The sequence below is a fragment of the Protomyctophum bolini genome, assembly GCF_963924005.1.
Source record: "Protomyctophum bolini genome assembly, chromosome: 15".
Lineage (NCBI taxonomy): Eukaryota > Metazoa > Chordata > Actinopteri > Myctophiformes > Myctophidae > Protomyctophum > Protomyctophum bolini.
Window position 1 is genome coordinate 22,471,305 of NC_137876.1, and position 20,675 is coordinate 22,491,979.

At 43.9% G+C, this 20,675-nt stretch overlaps 1 protein-coding gene across 1 annotated transcript; it reads right to left on the reverse strand.

Annotated features, from left to right (window-relative positions):
• Nucleotides 1–10,296: 10,296 nt before the first annotated feature.
• Nucleotides 10,297–13,827, reverse strand: LOC308329780 (kazal-type serine protease inhibitor domain-containing protein 1-like; the record flags this gene model as incomplete). The annotated part of the gene is made up of 5 exons (XM_080784278.1): nucleotides 10,297–10,418; nucleotides 11,535–11,682; nucleotides 12,142–12,302; nucleotides 12,734–12,908; nucleotides 13,522–13,827. 5 exons carry the CDS (start codon nucleotides 13,825–13,827, stop codon nucleotides 10,297–10,299), a joined length of 912 nt encoding a protein of 303 aa, XP_080640404.1.
• Nucleotides 13,828–20,675: the final 6,848 nt, after the last annotated feature.

Consider the following 20,675-nt stretch of genomic DNA (forward strand, 5'->3'; position numbering starts at 1 on the left):
GGACTCAGGAAGAAAATGGGGAGGGCGATACCGATCCGTATACCTTTGAGTGGACCGCCTGTAGTAATTATCCCATAAGTAACAATATTGCTACTCGAAAGAACAGTGATTTATGTTGACACGCTGTCATTATCACTGGTGGAAAAAGTACTCGCGTGTTTTACTTAAAGGTAAAAGTATCAATAGGACTACTGCAATGTGGAAATACTCTTTACTTTAGCGTACTTATTTACTTGAGTAAAAGTACAAAAGTATTGGCCTCTCAAGTACCAAAATAGAAAGAACTCATCATGCTGAAGTTTTCAAAATTTAAATAGCAGATCTACAAGCTCAATGTGAGCTGCTATTTTCAAATGGCCGAAATATGCTGTAGTACTGAAATGGTTACCGTTTGTTTTGTAATAGTAATCAAACTGTACAAAGTGACTAGTAACTAAAGTTTTCAAATAATTGTAGTGGAGTAAAAATACAATATATTTGCCTCTGAGATGTAGTGTATAGAAGTAAAAGTATTGGAAATTGAAAATACCCAGGTAAAGTACAGTACAAATACCTCAAAATTGTACTTAAGTACATGCTACTTGACTAAATGTACTTCCCACCACTGGTCATTATTATCAAAGCACACTCCCCCTCTCCTCTTCTATTTGGGCATGTGCCACACTGTCCCCAAATGCCAAATAAAGGTTTATAGAGCCAGCGAGGGCCCCGCAGACATCTGCTCCTTTCTGATTGGTCTGCTGGGCCGGCGGGCGCCCATGCAGGCTCACCTGTTATCCACAGCCCAGTGCGTGATGGTAAACAGCGGCCCTGGCTCGGACCTGTGGGAGATGGAACCCCATCTGGTCCACTCCACAGCATTAACAACCAGCTCCTTAACAATGGCTTCCAGGACCCGGCAGAAGGGCAGAGTGGGGACCGCGTCAGCCAATAAACAAAAAGCGGGGCTGTGGCGTGACATTTAACGCCTGATGTGGGGGCTTAGCTGGTGTAGGGTATAGGCCTACAGGTCGTCCCGCTGTCCGCCCGCTCTCCTCTCTAAACAATAAAACAAAAAGGCAATCTCGAAAAGCGGAAGATGGCGCCTCATGTAAAAAGAACACGAAGGGGCCCTGCATGACTGTGGCTGTCGTGTTTGCGTTTGAAGTGTACAGTTATACGCGCACAATAAAGTAGGAGTCATTTTCACATAAATTTCAAGTACAAATAAGGAAATATTCTTTGACTTAATGTCATAAGAAGCAGTTTAATGAAGTGTAAATATGACATTTGGAATAAATGGGAGGAGGGGTCAAGTGAGAGAGGTAAAGTATGTCGCTGTCCAATCAAATGTATACTGAAGACAAAACACATCTTGTCACAAAAAAACTGCACTTAACTCTCTCTGTGTTTTTGAGCGGTGCTAAGCGCTCACAATGAAGGGCTTTGTGTGCAGATCTGTCTGTCTGAGCATGGAATGGTTTGTAGCACAACCCCCCCCCCCCCCCCCCACACACACACACACACACACACACAGGCCAGGAAGGAGGGGTCACCTCTACCAAAGTATAGTTGGATGGGTCACAAAGGCACCAAAGTATAGTTGCACCGCTAGCCGTTCGCACAGGTGTGATTCTTTTTTTACCCCTTTTTACCAATGTTTCTCCTCAACATAGTCATTATGCCTGCAGTTAATTCATCCCCACACATATTGCTGTGTCACCTGCCAGCGAGGAGCCCCCACCGGGAGGAGAGAGAGCCTTTGTGCTCTATACGTACTCCTCTCGCCCAGCACTCCCTGCTGTCTGAGGAGGTATACCGCCACCCCCAGCCTTTAGGAATACCGTAATACGTGCAGAGACACCAGCCTCCCCGTATAAACGCGACTCTCCCCCGCACACATAGTGGAGGGAGACGCCCGTATAAACGCTACTCTCCCCCGCACACATAGTGGAGGGAGACGCCCGTATAAACGCTACCCTCCCCCGCACACATAGTGGAAGGAGACACCCGTATAAACGCTACCCTCCCCCGCACACATAGTGGAAGGAGACGCCCCTATAAACGCTCGGCAAAGCCGGATGCACTGGATTTCGAACCCTGCACGACTTCCGTGGTGGTGGGCAAATACGTTTGGTTTACCACAGCGCCATCCATCCGGGCGCCGAATCATAACGTCTTCAACACTGAGGATTCTACTGTGTGTGTGTGTTCAAAGGCCATGGCCGCGTGATAGTGCAAACAAGCAGGCCTCATCTGCAGAGTGGACGGACGCAGCAACGGGTTCAAAAACCCAGAGGAAATTAGATATGTGACGGGGGCTCTGGTTCTGTTTTTTCCCCCGACGATGTGAAACATGCGAGTTGTCTATACATAGCATACACAAAGATGAGCACAATAATGTCTCTAAATGAGATGTGTGGGGATATAAAGAGAGACGCTGAGTGAAGGAGAGGCTCGGTCGGGGTGGAGTTTGAACAACAAGCTCTCCACAGCTGCTGCCTCTAATGAGCATAATTACCAGAGTAATAACATTAGCCTATCTGAGGGAATGGAGGGGCAGGACAAGTGGTTCTGTGTGTGTGTGTGTGTGTGTGTGTGTGTGTGTGTGTGTGTGTGTGTGTGTGTGTGTGTGTGTGTGTGTGTGTGTGTGTGTGTGTGTGTGTGTGTGTGTGTGTGTGTGTGTGTGTGTGTGCGTGTGCGTGGTGTGCTCGCGCGCACGAGAGCGTTTCGTTCATTCTATCTCACTTGCAGTCCTAGCTGCCTCATTCCCCGAATCTCAATATCTCTTTGTTAGCCCACAATAATTCTATTTGGGCCTCATATCCGCCATATCAGATTCTAGTTTGTACAAGGTAATTAGCAGAGGAAAGGAAGCCTACACACCAGCAGGCAAGGATGAAAAAAAACTAAAAAAAACGCCCCTGGTGACATCATCCTGGCTCCACAGCCGCCTCATGTCCTCACTATAGCTTCCCTTTCCCTTCGCCTGCCCTGTCAGAATCACTAAATAAACCTTAAAGTCTTCATGAATAAAATGTAATTGTGTCCATTCTGTATATGGCCGAGAAGAAATTATACTATTATACTATACTATAAATAAACAATAGGCCGAATAATTATTAAGAAGTATAGTGAAAATGACCCGATCTACAAGCTCGCAACACGGCATAGGAGAACCTTAATGTGCAACACAATTAGTGAGACTCTTTCCAGCTCCCCAAAAGCACCGGCAACAAGGGTAAACACTACCCGTCTATACTACCCACCCCTATACGCAACCCAAGGCTGTTACTTAGGGGGCTTGTTGTCCAACTTGTTCCCGTTTTCTCATCTGCTATTTTCACTAGTTTGGGTGCCGGGGCGAACGACTCTAAACTCTCTCTTGGCTCTCGGCCTGAAAGGTTTGGGAACCACTGACTTATACAATCTGTAATGTATGGTATATGTTAATACAATACCAGTATACGCTCTGAGGGCGAGAAGCCACGCATCCGCCTGGGTGACAGCAGACTGCTGGGCGAGTGCTGGCGCTTTGGTATTTGGGGGGGGGGGGGGGGGGTCAGATCGACTTATGGAATTAATTATGTACTGGCCATATATATGGAGTGCATGTGTCTTGAGTGTACAGGGTTTGATGAGGTCAGATCAACATTATGGAATGTCAGAACAGGTCAACTCCATATATGGAGATCTACGGGTGGCAGCCAAGGCCCCGCCACCGAGAGTAAATATTGAAGCAAAATGCACATGGTGGCCGGAAGTGGTATTGCGCCATAGGCCGTGGCACTATGCGTGGCACTATATGGGCCATACGTGAACGCACACTAAGCTCCATACGTGAACGCTGGTCCATATACGCGAACGCGCGCTATGCTATGAACGGCCCAGCGCGTTCACGTATGGCCCATAACCAATCCCAGAATGCACTCTGTTCGAACCCGGAAGAACCCCTCATGTGCTCGGTAAGCAACTCGATAGTGCATGAGAGGAGAAATCCGGTGACGTATTTTATATAATAATAATATATAATGGTGGCAGCGGGGGGGCAGTGTCTTGAGTGTACAGGGTTTGATGAGGTCAGATCAACATATAGCATGTCAGAACAGGTCAGCTCCATATATGGAGATCTAAGGGTGTCAGCGGGGGCAGTTGAGGTATAAGGGGTTTAGCATGGACAAAAATAGAGCCCTAAATGTTTTGAGATGGGCGCATGCGGCCAAATACATTATTTTGAGGGTCCTTGACCTTGCCATGAAAAAGGTTTGAGCACCACTGACATATAACATGTAGGCCTATGAGTATTTCAGAAAACTGTTGGGATTTAAAATACATTTTGTAGAATCGTCCTCAGGTAGTATCAATGGGTCAAGTTCAAAGGAAAGGGAAAGTAAAAGGTTCCAAGAGAGAACTGGTGATGAACATTGAAAAGGAGAGCGAGGTAGAGGGGATGGATCTGCATGGGGACACGAAGGAGACAGAGAAGGTGATTTAAGACGACATGTCAGGCCGTCTCTAATCTCCAATCAGCAGAGACTAAGACCTGGGAGGAAAGTTACCAGCCAATCGGGAGGAGCCGTGGTATCCAGCAGGGAATCGGGGCGGGGGGATAAGGGGGATTAAATGGCACTCAGCTAGAGAGATGAAGTGTGTGTGTGTGTGTGTGTGTGTGTGTGTGTGTGTGTGCGTCTGAACCTCAGTACATAGTATTTAATAGCCTATACAGCTCCAAGATGTTACTCAACTTCAAGTGAAAGTATCGAAATGTATAGACTTAAAACAAAATTCAAATATTTCCCAGAAATCTTCACTATATTTGAATGAGGTGGTTAATGTACTTTTTTTCCTCTGTTGTCTTTGAAATGTAGTGGAGTGGAATAAATATATGTCTCAAACAAATCCATCTACTCATACAGATACAGAAATGTACTTTATTAACTACATCACGAGTTCATAGTAAAGTAAATGTAGCCTACTGTCTGGAACAGCAGGGGACTTGGATTTCTGGTGATATGTTCATCTCAATGACTGGGATGTGGCGCCCACTTGTGTCATACTTGTGAAACTACATTCAACTTCACTCAAGGAGTGGGAGATGTAGTTTATAACTTGTGTGGGAGCTATTAAGTATCTGTGCTAATTCAGTATTTCTGTTATTTAATGCATTTGCTTAATTGGTTTGTTTACAGCCATAACCATTATTTCTGTTGCAGCTAATGCTTTTGTTTTGAAGGTGATGGGCAGTTCTGGGGGCACAGCTGAGTCTATTTAATTAAGTGAGCAGTGCACACAGGTAGTCAGTGAGCACCGGGAAGGTCCATGGTTTTTTTACCAGCAGGTTAGGGAGAGCACTTTGACATCTTGTACTGTATGTCTGTCTCGAGAAGCAAAATAAAACCTCATCAAATGTTGCTGCCTGACTGGACAATGGTCTTATTCCCATACCAACTGCGTAAGATTCGCTGCCCGGTGCCTTTAGTGGCCTTTTAAGTTTTTATTGTTCACGGTATTAATTAGCCACTACATAAAGTAAAGAACCTTCCTTATTGAAGCGGAAACTTTTATTGTTGGATTGAAGTTTTTTGCACCTTTTGGATGTTTGGAGTTGGAGTGGATGCACTTGCACTTTCAAACAGATCAATCAATGGAGCCACACCCGCACAATGCACTTGTCACTTTGAAGCTTTGAACTGCCTTTGATCAACCCTGGACACGGTCGGAGAACGGAGAAGCCCCTGGCTTTATGGACGCCCCCACAAAACTACTCCACAACAGCATTGGTATGTGAACTTTAAGAATCTGTCAGCTTTATTGGAAAAAGGCAAACTTATTTGGAGTGACAGAATTATTAATTCACTACATGCAAATGATTATTGGAAGTTTGGACTTTGAGAGAGACATTGCCTGTGAGAGCTAAATCAGACAAAATGGATCAAGATGGTACAAACGAGACAGTGCCTCCTGTGGGTGACACAAATGTTTCATGTGTGGAGAATGTTTCTCAGCCAGAGCGCTCTGCAACACGGGCCATTAAGTTTACTGAAAAAGGGTTGTCATTTTACATACATGTCAAGAGAAGAGGTCTGCAAAAATAAAACATGCCAAACAGCACCTTGAACAAATCTGTGTCTTGATGACATCTACTGCCAATGTGAATTCTGTGCAAGCTCAGTTGTGTCAATTCATCAAGTGTTATGAGGAGGCTATGGACATGCATGAGTCATTCATGAATCTGGATTTGCCTGAGGAGGAGGTTAAAAGGCAAAGTACACATTTCAATACAACAATGACAAGGTTTTGTCATTTCACTGAAGCGGTGAAGGATTGGTTGTCTGCTGCTGCGGGCACCCTCATGTGGTATCAAATGAAAATAATGTTGAAAATGAGTCTGAAACAAATTAAACTGGTGTTGAAACAAATGAAAATGAGGTTGAAAATGGTGTTGAAATGCATGACAATGTTGACATTGATGATGTTGAGATTCAAACTAAGCAAAGGGTTATTGATGATATAAATCCGGAGGACAGTGCCTCCAACATGTCATGTCCAAGGGAAAAAACACACTCTAATGTATCTAAGACGTCCTCTTCTACTGCATCCGCCAGGCTAAAGGCGGAGGCTGACAAGGCAGCACTTGTGGAGCGCATTAATGCATTAAAAAGGAAACATGAGTTGGAAGCACAAACAGGACAGGCATCCACCTCGAACATGACATCTAACAATTGCACCCAAAATGACATTGTGAGCATTATGCATTGCAACGCCAAACTGAAATTACTAATATGTTGGTACAGCAAAATCTAGCATCTTCCCTACCAGTGAGAAACATCCCCTTCAGTATCATTCCTTCATCAGATCTTTTTAAAATTGTGTTGAGGTCAAAACTGACAATGCAAGTGATTGTTTACACTTTTTAGAACAGTACACCAGGGGGCAACCAAGAGACCTGGTGAAAAGTTGTCGGCACCCTACCCTCTGTTCAAGGCTACCAAAGGGCCAAATCCTTGCTTTCTGAACATTTTGGAAATGAATACAAAATTGCTTCTGCTTATATGGACAGAGTTGATAACTGGCCTCTGGTTAAAGGAGAAGATGTCAAAGCACTGCAATCCTTTTCACTTTTCCTGAGGGAATGCTCAAATTTAACACAGCAAATCATGCACATGAATGAGTTGGACATGCCATCGAACCTCAGAAATATTGTTATGAAGCTTCCTTATAAGATGAGGGAGAAATGGAGGAGTGTTGCATGTGATTTACAGGAGCAACGTGGTTGCAGAGCACTTTTTATTGACCTTGTGAAATTTGTTGAAAAATAAGTTAGAATTGTCTCTGACCCACTGTTTTGAAATAGTCATGATCCAAAGAATACCATGCAGCTACAACAGGCCACCCCCCACTGTCAGTCAACCAAGGCAGAGGAATCAGGGCACCTTTGCCACCAGTGTCACTGCAGTGAAAGGGGGAGACAAAAGTCCCATAGAATGCTGTTTATTCTGCCAACAAACCAGTCACTCACTTGACGAAAGCTCACAGTTTGAGTGTTTTAACCCAAAAGGCTATGCCAGTGTCAAGAGTGAACATTCCACGACAGGATGAAGTGGACAAATGGCACTATTTGAAGAACATAAAGCTGCATGACTTGGATGCACACCAAAAGTGACAATGATGCTGGAATCAAAAGTATTGGAACAGAATCACCACAGCTTCAAATGCACACTGTCTGGAAAACATTTCACTCCAGAAGATTGTGATGAAGCAGAGAAGGCAAGCATGCATTTTGTGCAGAAACACAGGTTCAAGAATGAAATTGCCTCCCTCAAACATGGTTCAAATATCATCTCCAAGAACAGTCCACTGTACATATTAGACCCCATACTGGAGGAGGACATCTTCAGTGATGGAGGACACGCTGGGAAGAACCACATGTTGCGCAGAACCCCCACAAAAGCATCTGACGACCCCCATGACCTTGAGGCCCCCACCCCAAACTATATTCTCCTGCTGAAAGGAAACCCCAACTTTCCCCTGCAGGACTCTTTGAAAAGAGTGACTTGTACATCAAAAGAAAATGGAAGCAAGTACAGTATATCGCAGAACTGTTGTGGATCTGGACGGCTGAATACTTACTTGTGATGCAGGAAAGACAGAGATGGGCACCTCCAAAAAAGAAACTTCTCCCCAGGAGATATTACCATTGCCGACGCTTCAGCTCCTGGAAGATGGGTCGAGTGGGTGAGCAGCAAATCCGACTCCAGAAGACCCATCTGCTCTGTTGCATCCAAACCAAAACCAGCGTTCTGGAGAGACCTGTGACAAAGATCTGCCTGCAGGAGGCCACAGAATAAGACCACAATCTCCATCTATTTTCTCTTTCTATCCTGTATTCTCTACATCTGCTTATTTTCAGTGGCTACAGAGAAGGAGACAGAAGTACATGGATAGAAAAATAGCTCCCTTACATGTTTAAATATTGTAATTGTGATTCTCACAATTAGGGGCCGGAATGTGGGAGCTATTAAGTATTTGTGCTAATTCAGTATTTCTGTTATATAGTTAATGCATTTCTTATTTTTAGTTTAATTTGCTTTGCTTAATTGGTTTGTTTACAGCCATTATTTCTGTTGCAGCTAATGCTTTTGTTTTGAAGGTGATGGGCAGTTCTGGGGGCACAGCTGAGTCTATTTAATTAAGTGAGCACACAGGTAGTCAGTGAGCACCTGGAAGGTCCATGGTTTTTTACCAGCAGGTTAGGGAGAGCACTTTGACATCTTGTACTGTATGTCTGTCTGGAGAAGCAAAACCTCATCAAATGTTGCTGCCTGACTGGACAATGGTCTTATTCCCATACCAACTGCGTAAGATTCGCCTGCCTTTAGTGGCCTTTTAAGTTTTTATTGTTCATGGTATTAATTAGCCACTACAACTTGTCTGTGTTAGTATTCATTGTTTGAATGCATTCTTTTTATTCTAAAACATATACAACTATTATTTCAAAAGAAAACACCTGGGTGCTTTTTTTCAAACTGATAGTACAAAATGTAAGCTGGCACGAATAAGTACAGTATATATTTTGATTGATTTTAATACTTCATTGGTCAGAAATGCAAACAGCACGTTTGGTGGTACAGTAAGACATTCAAACTAAAAGGATAACACAAAAAAGCCTATAATTAATCAACAATAGGGTATAGCATACAAAATTAACAAATTCAAACACTACTGTGTGTATAAAAGAGATTGGAAAATTACATTTACCTCCCCTTATTTTGGTCTCCTGATAGATTTTTTTTTTCTTCAGGCCAATTTTGAAAGAAACCTTTAACGGATGCTTAACAGAGGGCATATTCCACATTTTGGTGGCAGAGCAGTAGAATGAGAGATGTATGGCAATTATTTATTATGACACTATGGCACAGTAGGAGTCCAACTAGTACTAGTGGACGACGTGGTTCTCAAATGATTTATTTGCAAAAACCCTCTTAACTCTGAGAGTGTTCAAATGGAACCAAACGGACCCGTATAAGGGTTCGTTTGGTTCCATTTGAACACTCAGAGTTACAGACTTGTTATGGTCATTCGGGGCTATCTATTTATGTTTCTGGTAATATTATTGTCCACTCATTTTGTATGACCGTGGCAATAAAAAGCAAGGTTTCGGCCTATGCAGCCTTCATCAGGCTATCTTTATGGTTAGCCATAAATTTAGCCTGATGAAGGCCGCATGAAAACCTTGCTGTTTCCCTATTAAAAGTCGGTTCACTGCATTTGAAGACAGTGTGCGGGTGTATGTCCGTGGCAAAAATAGACTGTTAACAAAAATGTCCATCACAAGCCAACATGGCGATGACCCCTGGGTAGGCCTACCACTCATCTGTCTGGTCGCCCTATAACACCCGGCTAAGAAAATGCTTTACATAGAAATAAAATGGATATAATTAAAGGAAACAATAAGCATTATATCGTCTCTGTCGGGTGGAAACCTCGTATTTCCAAAGATTTTCAGGATTCAAGTTCAAAAATGGCAAACATTGCACATCTGCAAGCTCAAAACGCCTCTCTCGCTGCTTCCAGCAGAACAGGAATTCATCATAAAGGAGGTAAAAAGAGAAAAGAAACGTATACAGTGACGCTGTAGTATATGATGAGTATAGGGCTTTAATTTACGGTATGAAAAAACACAAAAAGTAAGAGGTTTCTGCTCCGAGTCTCCGACAGGCAGCAATGATGTATAAATATGAGAGACAATCATTTTCCAGTCATTAAATCTGACTAACTTCACCGTGTCTGAGGTGTCTTCTCTGATATTTACTCTATTTATTCCAGGTAGTCTCCAGAGCCATCATCACCACCTTCATCATCATCATCATCATCACTGCCTTCCAGCCAGAGGTCAAAGTTCTCCTCTTCCTCCGTCTTCGTCAGCACCACTGTGCTCACTGGTAACGGAGATGAGGAGGTTTGTGTTGTTGAGTTGAGGCTGTCTATTTATAGCTGTGTTAATGTAGTGGGAAAGACATTGTATTGACAAATATACCAGTGGTGGAAGAAGAAGTGCTGCTACTTATTACTTTTATCCACATGCATTGCAGTCCCGTCCCCGACGAGCGGCCCGGAAGATAATTGTCTTTGATTGTTTTTCCCATAGACGTTTCACAAAGTATTTAAGCCAGGATGGTGACGGCCCATGACAATAAACACATTGTTTTGGGCCGAACAAATAATTAGAAGAAAAAAAGGGCAGGGTACAACACTTTTTTTTGGTTTCTAATTATTTGTTCAGCCCAAAACATTTAGTTTATTGTCTTGATTTGTCACCATCCGAGTTGGCTTTGTCCGAGGCTTACAGGACAAAGCCCTGACTAAATACTTTCTGAAACTATAGAAAATTCCCTTCCGGGCCACTCGTCATCATGAAAGGGGCGGGACTGCGATGCTCTATAGCCGCCATAATGGAGCGGTTAGAACATAGACCTTTCATGTGGAAGGTTGTGTGTTTGAACCTCACTCGGGGTCGACGTCAGCAAGGGCATGCGGTCGCATCAAACGCCAAATCAAACGGGTTCCGGTCGAAATGGAAAATAAAATGGTAAATGGTGCGTTTATATAGCGCCCTTTATCCAAGGCGAGAGAGAGATTGTGCATTGCCATGCAACGCACCAACCTGCTCACCGGGAGCAATTAGGGCTTCTGCGTCTTGCTCAAGGACACTTCGACACTAAGCTAACTCGGGGAGCCCGGCATCAAACTCGGAACCTTCCGGGTAGCCAAGCAGCCACTCTACCCCTGAGCCAAGTCTCCTGCACAAGGCACGCCTGAAGCCTGTCCGGCTCATTTGGGCGAAGAGATTTGGTGAATAAGGAAGGGGCCATGTATTGATCCCATGGAGAAGGAGAACGCTGGTCAACTAAGTAAATTGGGTTTAAGTGGTTTAAGTAAAAGTAGCAATGGCACATGCTAGAAGTACATAGTTTAACACCATAATTAGACTAGAAATAAAGCAGACAAATTATTTTAGTGCACAGGAACGTACAAGTCGTTCATACGCCACTCACCCCGTCTCATGACTGTGAGTCGTGCGGATGCGGACGTCCCTCCCAGGGCATTGTGGGAGATGCAGGAGTAGATGCCGGCGTGAGACAGTTGGAGGTTCTGGATCTGAAGCCAGCTGGACATGGTGTAGCGCTCAGGACCACCACGGAGCTGACAGGGACACACGTATAGTTCATTTAACCACATGACATGAACCCCAGCGTCCCAATTCTTGTTTGCAAAACATTATCAAACTCATAATATATATTTTCGAGTATGAAGGACCCCAATGGAAACGATCTATAGGCTTTGTTGGGCTTAAATCCTCTTAGTAGACCTTGTATTGAACTGTACTTTCCTGTGCTTTCTTCTGCAAAATCAATCAATCAATCAAAAAAGAAAAAAACGTAACTCATGTTGTGAGCTTGTAATTCAGGTTTTTTCGAATAGCCAAAACATTTAATGGGGCTTAAAAAGTGTTTAAACTGTTCCTAATGTTGCAGGTGACCTCCTGGAAACCCCCTCAAGGACCCCTGCCCTGGTGGTCCCCGGGCCGAAGCCCACACTTTGAGAGACACTGGTTTTAGACCCATCTGAGAGTCCCGACACTGACTGGTGACATCATGGAACCTGGACAGAGATGTGAGGATCGTCCCCTGGCAGGAAGTGGTCACTGCCCTTCCTCTTCCAGCTGAGAGTTGGCAGCGGGTAGCCTGAGACTTCACACCCAAACGCCACGTCGTTGCCCGTGAAGTTGGACACATCTCTGGGCACTCTGAGGATGCGCGGAGCTGATGGTAAGAGAAAGGAAAGAGCAACGGAGGATAAGTACGAAAGAACATACTGACGCTGGAACAACTGGAAACTAACCAGTGCCGGGGTTCGCTAACTTTTCCATGACAAGACGGACCCGCAAATATTCACACAGTCCTTGGCTGTGGCCTCCCCTCTGTTGTGAAATGGTAAAGAAAAAGAAGGGGAAATGGCAGAAATAGCCGATATACAACCATGTAGATCTGACATTTTTGCTATATTTGTTACATTTTTTATTATATTCCTCTCCCTGCCAATTGCACCCCCGCGTATGGTTCACGTTGGTAGTGTAATTATGCACTTAATTACAAATAACGTTCCTGGTTCAATCCCTGCATGATGTTCTCTACCCTAGAAACTGCCTAGAAATAAATATGACATGAACATAATAAAAAATGAGCAGATGCACCTGAATAGCATGGTCCTTGTCCAGTCAGTCTGAGTATGGTCTTACTCCGGCTGGCGGCCTCTCTCAGCTGACACACGTTGGGGTAGGTCCACCCGTCAGAACCACACACCGGGCCTTCGTCCCGACACACACACGTGGGCTCCGGCTCGGCCTTGCTCTTGCCCCTCTGAGCTCTCTGCGTTGTGTTATGGAACATGTAGGCTATATTTCCACTCAGGGAAATGTACAAACAATATGTATTGAGGAATATCAAGAGCATTCAACAACTAGCATAGCAAGATAGCCAGCAAGGCCTCGGCCTCCACCTCCCCTGTGTCATCTCTGCCTCTCTGTGCTCCTCTCTTTTACAATAATTATCTGTTGAACCAATCAAGTCAAACTAAATGTAATGCCTATAATTCCAAGTGGTGGTCAGGATGGGGAGGTCCCCAGTTCAAATTGTTTGATTATTTTGGGGGGTCGTGGCACTAAAAGATTTAGGAACCCTTGCTCTACATGTCCTCAAAACTATATTTTTGTGCAAAATGTAAGGAAAGGTCATATTAAGAAGAGATTAGGCCCAAAACAAGAATTCACACAAAGGAGGAGTAATTAAACTGGGCTGGGCAACAGCTGGAATGTAGAAACCTTTGAATTGTGGTAAAGGTCTGGACAAAGGAGTCGACACCACTTTGCCTCAGGCTATTTTGTACATACCAGAGCAAACACATGAGCAACAGATCACATTGTCGGAAGGCTTAGAATAAACGAAATAATGTACGTATTAACACTTTGATATTTACCATCACAGTTGTCTTCCTCTGGCAGCTGAGACCCAGTCCACAGCGCCCGTAGAACTTCTGAGCCCCGTCGGGGTCACACTGCTGCCCCTCTACGTTGGCACACTGCTCGCAGCATCCACAGTCGTCCCGCACCCGTCCCGCCGGGCAGCCGCCGGGCGCCCGGGGGCAGAGCTTGAGGTTGCACTTGCCGCAGCCCGCCCCTTCCTCCCACAGACGCAGCCAGCCACGATGCTGGGGTGGCACCGCCAGGGAGGCGCAGATGCACGCGCTCAGGCAGACGAAGGCGCGCAGCCACGTCAGAGCCGATGGCATCGCCTCGACCTGCTGTCACACCGGAGCCAGACTCTTTGTCTTCAAAAACAATGACAAATGATAATGTTGACTCGCAACAGGACCCCAAAAAGCAGGTTTGACGCGCAAGCCTTTTGCCACTGTGAGTCCAGAGCGCGCCGCAGACTGGCTCAAAACATTTGGAAAGATATCCTTTTTCGGCTGGTCTCTGAAAGTCGAGAGGCCCTGTGCGCTCCCCCCTCTCTGAGGTTTAAATGAATCCTTCTGTCTTCTGAGCCTCACGGTCTTCTTCTGAATATGTTGTCATTACCACATAACGGGACACATTGTCTTCCTGCATCACATTTCTTCATCGGCTCAGGGTCCCTGGTAACCGAGTGACGAGTAAAGTTGGTTGCAATGAAATGTCCACCTCTCATCTTCTTCCGCTTCTCATAATATACTGCTGCCTTTCTTCGTGTGCCAGTGTCTCTGGGCAGTGCCAGTGTCTCTGGGAGAGGGCAGAACTGGCGAAAGGGCTTCAGAAATGACACGCTGTATAAAAGAATCTTACTCAATGTGTCACTCGTATAGGTGTTAACCACATGAACCCCAGCATCCCTATTATGTGGCGAACGTTCCGCGGAAACAGCAGATCTACATGTTCACAGCACGTCGCAGCGCTACGCCTTGTGAGCTTATAGATCAGCTATTTGTGGCGAAGAGATTTGGTTTTGCATGGGAGAAATACTAGCGACCCTATTAGGGGACTCTGGTCAACTAAGTATATAGCTGTCCACAACATCATTGTGAACAGCTCTTCATATATGCTGCAAGTATCATACAAAAAAATACATACTGGGAAGTGTGATTGAGGATAGCAATCAGGATATTGCAAATCCTGTTTCTATTGTGTGAAATGCAGCTCTCTGTCACTTTCTGTTCAGAGCATCTAGGGCTAGCAGTGGCTTGTGGTCGGCAGTGTGACATTCCTGGTTCTGGGAACAGTAGAAATCGAGAAAACAACGGTGACCTTGGCATTAGATTTCTCTGCACAACAGACTGTAACAATGTGTATGTGCAATTTGTGGCCATGTGTTTGCATATTGTATCAGCTTTCAGGTCCATGAGAAATTAGGACACTACTAATTCACATAGTATTCACTTAGAATCCACATGCATAGTAGGCCTATTCACATGCAATGGTATGTCATCGCTTGACATTGGCATTACTTGGTTACTGAAAGACAGTTTCATAGGGCAAATTCAAAAAGGTGTTTTACATAATAAGCATGAAAAGACATTAAAAGTAATTTAAGAGCATAATGGAAGGAATCAAATCCTTTTACTCTTCTAACCCTGTGAAAACAGATTTTATATGTATACAATATGCAAAGCTTTAATGTGCCAAAGTCTATCCCTGTTTCTGCAAACTAGTAGGCCTACCCTTACAGGTACAAAGTAAACCTCTGTCCTACAGTATGGGTACCAATGTACTCACATAAGCAATAATACCCCCGTCACTCTAGCCCACTGGCTGGAGCGGGCATGGCGCTTCGTTGTACCTCCTTAACCCCAGGAATATAACCATGGTTGGGGGAAAGAGTGACCTCATCCATGTGCATCCATGTCTGTTTGCTAACAGATCCTTGGGGAATTGAACAATGTATCCATAAACGTAAAAAGGTTATGATGCTAATTCTATTTTTACCTGGATGTAAATGACAATTTGTTGCGAGTGAAGTGTCGGTCAGAGAGAGAGAGAGAGAGAGAGAGAGGGTACCATTTGTACATCTAGTTACTAACCCCAAGTTAGTTTTTGTGTTGTGAGCTTGTTGATTACAATTTACAATTTAGGCATTTAGCAGACGCTCTTAATCCAGAGCGACTTACATTAAGCAAGAACAAAAAAGCTGATCAACTATTTTTGGAGTTTTGGTGCCGAGGGAAAAGGGAGCCAAACCGAACTACAGAGCCAAAGGTCAAGTTTACAAAGTAGTGAGGATGTAAGTGTTTTAAAATGTCTGAAATAAACTAAAACTAAAAACATGAATTGGCACAACACCGATGATAAAGCTGTCAAACTAAATGAAATCTATGAAAACACAATGTTGTAGGCGTACAATAAATCAAAGCAAGGCCTTGATGGTGAAATTCCTGAGCCAGCCCAGTACCCGGTAAAAAGCTACATGCTTGCAACGGTGTACTGTAGATGACGTGCCGCGTCTCACATGGTCTCACAGACTCTTACGTGCCTATTCGTCACTGAAACTTCTCTTTTAAGTCTCACAACTTGCAGAAGTCCTCCAGTATCTGCCTTAACGTGGAGGAGGAGAGTCACGGTAAGAGCATTGTGGCCTAAAAGTTTTTAATTGGTCATTTGTGTGCTGTAACTGTAAGATATCTTTGGAAATACATTTAGCAGTGAACCTGTGATATTACAATTCCTCAGTCAGACTACAGCTTTCTTTTTTATTATCTTTAATTCTTTCATAAATTTTCAACAGGTTTGTGTGTGATGTGCAGCATGCATCCCACGGTGGTTTCAGCTGTCCTCTTCATGGCATTCATAACAGCTGTTGATCCTGTCAACAACACAACAGGTTTGTTTATTCAGTAACCAAATTTAAGCCATAGTTCATATTAGACAACCTCTCATATTTATCATGATACGGATATCACATATCTGTTCAGTACAGTTTCTGAACAGCAGGACTATACGCTACTGTACAAAGAAATGTAGAATGTAGAAGCAACTGCATAAATGTAAACATAAATACTGCATTTGGTGTACAACAGCTTATGCATGTTGTCTTGTGTTATTGGCTGGCCAACAGCTCCACCCCGTGGGCTAATCAAGCCAATCTTAAGGACATTCCGAGACCCCGGCTTCAGTGAACTGTTGAACAGAAAGCAACTGGACTTGGCGGTAATCAGGGGCTCTGTCGTGTACGTCGAAATCGCAGTGCCAGTGGACCTGACTCAAACTGGACACGTGCTCGTGCTGGAATCGTGCTCGTGCTGGGGATACGACCAGACGGCCGCCGCACGAACCTCATTCATTCGAGACAAGTAGGTCTATGCCTCTATGCCTCTCTCTCTCTCTCTCTCTGTGTGTGTGTGTGTGTGTGTGTGTGTGTGTGTGTGTGTGTGTGTTTACCTCTATGATGAATTCCTGTTCTGTTCTTTGACTACCGGTATATAGAAGTGTCTATTTGTAGTCTCTAAATGTTTATTGAACAAGGTGGACCCTCTTGTAAACAAGTGTAATGCTTAATTGGGCCGTCCACTCACAGTTAACAGTCTTTGTATTGCGTTTGTGCTTGAAATGCAGGCCTACTGTAATTCTGTAAACTGTTAATACATATTTCAATCAATCAATCAATCAGATACATATTTGGCCTTGAATTGTTTCACAGATGTCCCCAATGTTCTTCATTTGTCCCACAGTCAAATGCAGCCGATTGGTAGAGAGCTAGTTGTTTTTATTTCTAACCCTGGTATTTTAGTAGCTCAGAACTTTTTTTTCTCCACAAATCGTCATAATCCTCACTGTTTGTCACCTTCGAGCTGCCGTTCATACAGAACCCTGGTCTGGGCCTTGAACGGCAGCTCCAGGGTGACAAACGGTGCGCATCAGCGCATGTGAGGAGTAGGCTACCATGCAGGACACTATTCATAATAGACGATTCGTTAAAAAAAATAAAGGTTTGGAGCTACTCAAATACCCGCATTTGAATGAAGCTTACCATTCTACCTGCATTTTAATGTGTGAGGGGTGAGGAAAATTGCGAGCAGGGGCATCTATGAAACTATTCAAGGCCAAAATGTAGGCTATATACATGTTGGGACAGGATTATAGCTTATAGATTGATATTAAAAGGAAAATGTACTACTTTGTAATTTATACTTTTGAACACTTAAGTACAGCCTAGGCAAGTACATATATTGACGTGTTGGGCCTTCTTCTCCCCAGGTGTCCTGTTGTCCCTGAGGTGACGGTGCTGGAGAACGGCGTTTCCCACCGGGTTCGTTTCTCTGTCCTGTGGAGTGCAGAGCTGGTCCCGGCAGACTACGTCTACGACAGGGACAGACTCCACTTGCAATGCGAAGTCTGGATGGCAGTCTCCACCTGTTCTCCTGTAAGTGAACACACAGTGACGTACTGCATGTGCATATACTGTAGAATATGTTTTGAAGGTGTGTAGTGAATCCTGTTCTCCATTCACAGGTTTGCCCAAAGCGCACATATGACTTCTGTGAGTATATCTGCTTCAACAATGTGAATTAAGGATTTGAAACACTGACATGTGATAAATGTTAAAGTGAAATAAATTGTGTTTTCTCTCTTCTGAAGCGGTCAAAAAGGAGCTGTAGAGGAGCCTGCCTTCCTGCCTGCGTGCCTGTGTGGTGGAGAGGAGAGGGACGTGATGGCGTCACCACTACCCAGACTTTGTACTTCTAGTGTTTCAGCTTTGTAGATGTAATCACAATCTCCCCTCCCCCTCCCCTCCCCTCCCCTCCCCTCCCCTCCCCTCTCTCCTCTCCTTTTTTCTTAATTGAATTCACAACATGAACACATTCACTGTTATGTGTACTGTACGTATTAAATCTTGGGATCATTCGGTTCTGTCTGAATGTTTGTGGAGATGACTGATTAATCCTGTGAAGTCAAGTCATAGTCCAGCAGCCAGGGGTTTGGAGTTGGAAATTTCAGTATATAGTTTTTTTATTGGCCTTTTATTGACCCCTTATAGGGGTTCATATGTGACCATACCATTATAACAACCTATATAAGGTAAGAATGTCAAAATGTCAGTTTCTTTGGTGTTTTTTGAGTTCCTGTATATTTTCTATCCCCACAAACTTGCATTTTGAACAATCAGGATTTCTCAGGGGCTTTTATGGAAATTGCTCTCAGGAACAGCTCAACTGATTTGGTCGTAATTGTTGTCATCAATGTCACCCTACTTTGTATAATTCCTTCCTCTCTTCAGTCTGGGTTTATCTGGCATCAGTATTATATAGATTCAAATATTAAATAAGTTGCATATCGGCAGCACCCCCACCACCTGCAGGACATTGTGGTACTGCAGCTAAAACGGCTTCAGAAGCAAAAAAGAAATGCCATGGACTGGTTATATCAGAGTGGTGATTTAGGCTCAAATAATTATAAATAAGTTTAAGGGACATAGACAATATGATATTAAATATTAAAAACTGTTAAAATTCATGTTATTCATGTTATAACATGAATCATAAAACCACTAGTTTGATTGTTATAGCTGTTGTAGTGTCAAGTGTGTGTCCCCAAATTATTTGAGGACACACACACACATGCTACAGCGTACAGCCTACAAAGAAAGACACTGTGCATAATATTTTGTGAAATAATTATCATGATAACTTCCAGATGCCATTTACTAGTATAACGTGGCACACAGACACAGTGGTAAAGTGTACATGTGGCTTCAGTCAGAAGTGCAGTCTGCAGTAGTGGCACTCCTACAATAGCCACACTGTTTGGAATGAAAGGCGTGGTTGTTTTAGGCGAGTGACTTCTGACGTCACAGCATGTGAGGTCTTCAAGTAGTGACGTCAGCAGCGCGTATTCGCCATAGGCCGTCAAGTCGTCGACGATATTGGTTTCTGTATCCGGTATTGCCTGGCAAATAAAACCAAAAATATAGCATAATACCGATATAACAATATAATGTGTTATATTATTACATCCCGTCACTCGCCTGCAAGAACTAGTGTACAACGCTTCGTGACAAAAGCAGTACTTTCACACTTTGTCGGCCAGCGACGCCGCAGTGCAACCAGAATGTAACGAACGACTTTATTTTGAAAGGAACCCATCCGGACGTAATGCCTGATTCTGAACCTCATTCATTCAGTTCCGCAAGTGTTGCCATGTCCGCTTATTATAAGCGATTCTGGGGTTGCTTTTCTGTAAAGTTGCTTAGTTGTAAATACAGGTATGTATCTTTCTGTGGAAAGCCTGGTTTGATTTGATTGATTGAAATATTTATTAACAGTTTGCAGAATTACAGTACATTTCAAGCACAAACTCAATACAAAGACTGTTAACTGTGAGTGGACGACCCAATTAAGCATTACACTTGTTTACAAGAGGGTCCACCTTGTTCAATTCATCAAAACATTTAGAGACGTACAAATAGACACTTCTATATAGTCAAACAACAGAACATGAATTCATCATAAGGGAGGTAAAAAGGGAAAAGAAACATATAGCCTACAGTGAGGGGGAAAAGGGGTGGGCGGTTTCGAATTGCAGCCGTCCGTAGGTGCCCTTTGAGAGCGGGTTTGAAGGAGTCAAGGGATCTTAATGGGTCTTAATGACTGTTGGTAGGGCGTTCCACATTTTGGTGGCATAGGAGCGAAATTAATTTAGTCCCTTGTTTGTGCCGAACATGGTTCGTTGCACTTCCTCTGGTGTTGTGGGTGTGGACTTCGTTAACATTAAGGAAGTATAAGGTACATGGGTATCTTGGTGGTGTATCGAATCTTGTGGACCAGACCTATTGCACGATGCTGTACTCTGTCGTCGAAGCCATTCCAGCCTGTCAAAGTGGGCAGGGTTGAGGGGGGTGAGGCCAAGTAGGAGCCTGACCAGTTTGTTTTGGGAAGTCTGGAGCTTAGTTTTAAGGGCCTTTGAGGTGCTGTGGTACCAGGTAATCTCTTCTCGATCCCCCCCGCCCCCTTTAAAACAATAATCTACAAAGCTCTATGAGTTTGTAGATATTTTCAAATAGCTGATTTAAAGTGCTGATGTAAAGTGCTCAATAAAGTGTAATATACTTTACGGTTTCGTCCACAGTTAACAGTTTGGTATTGAGTTGTGCTTGGAACATACTGTAATTCTC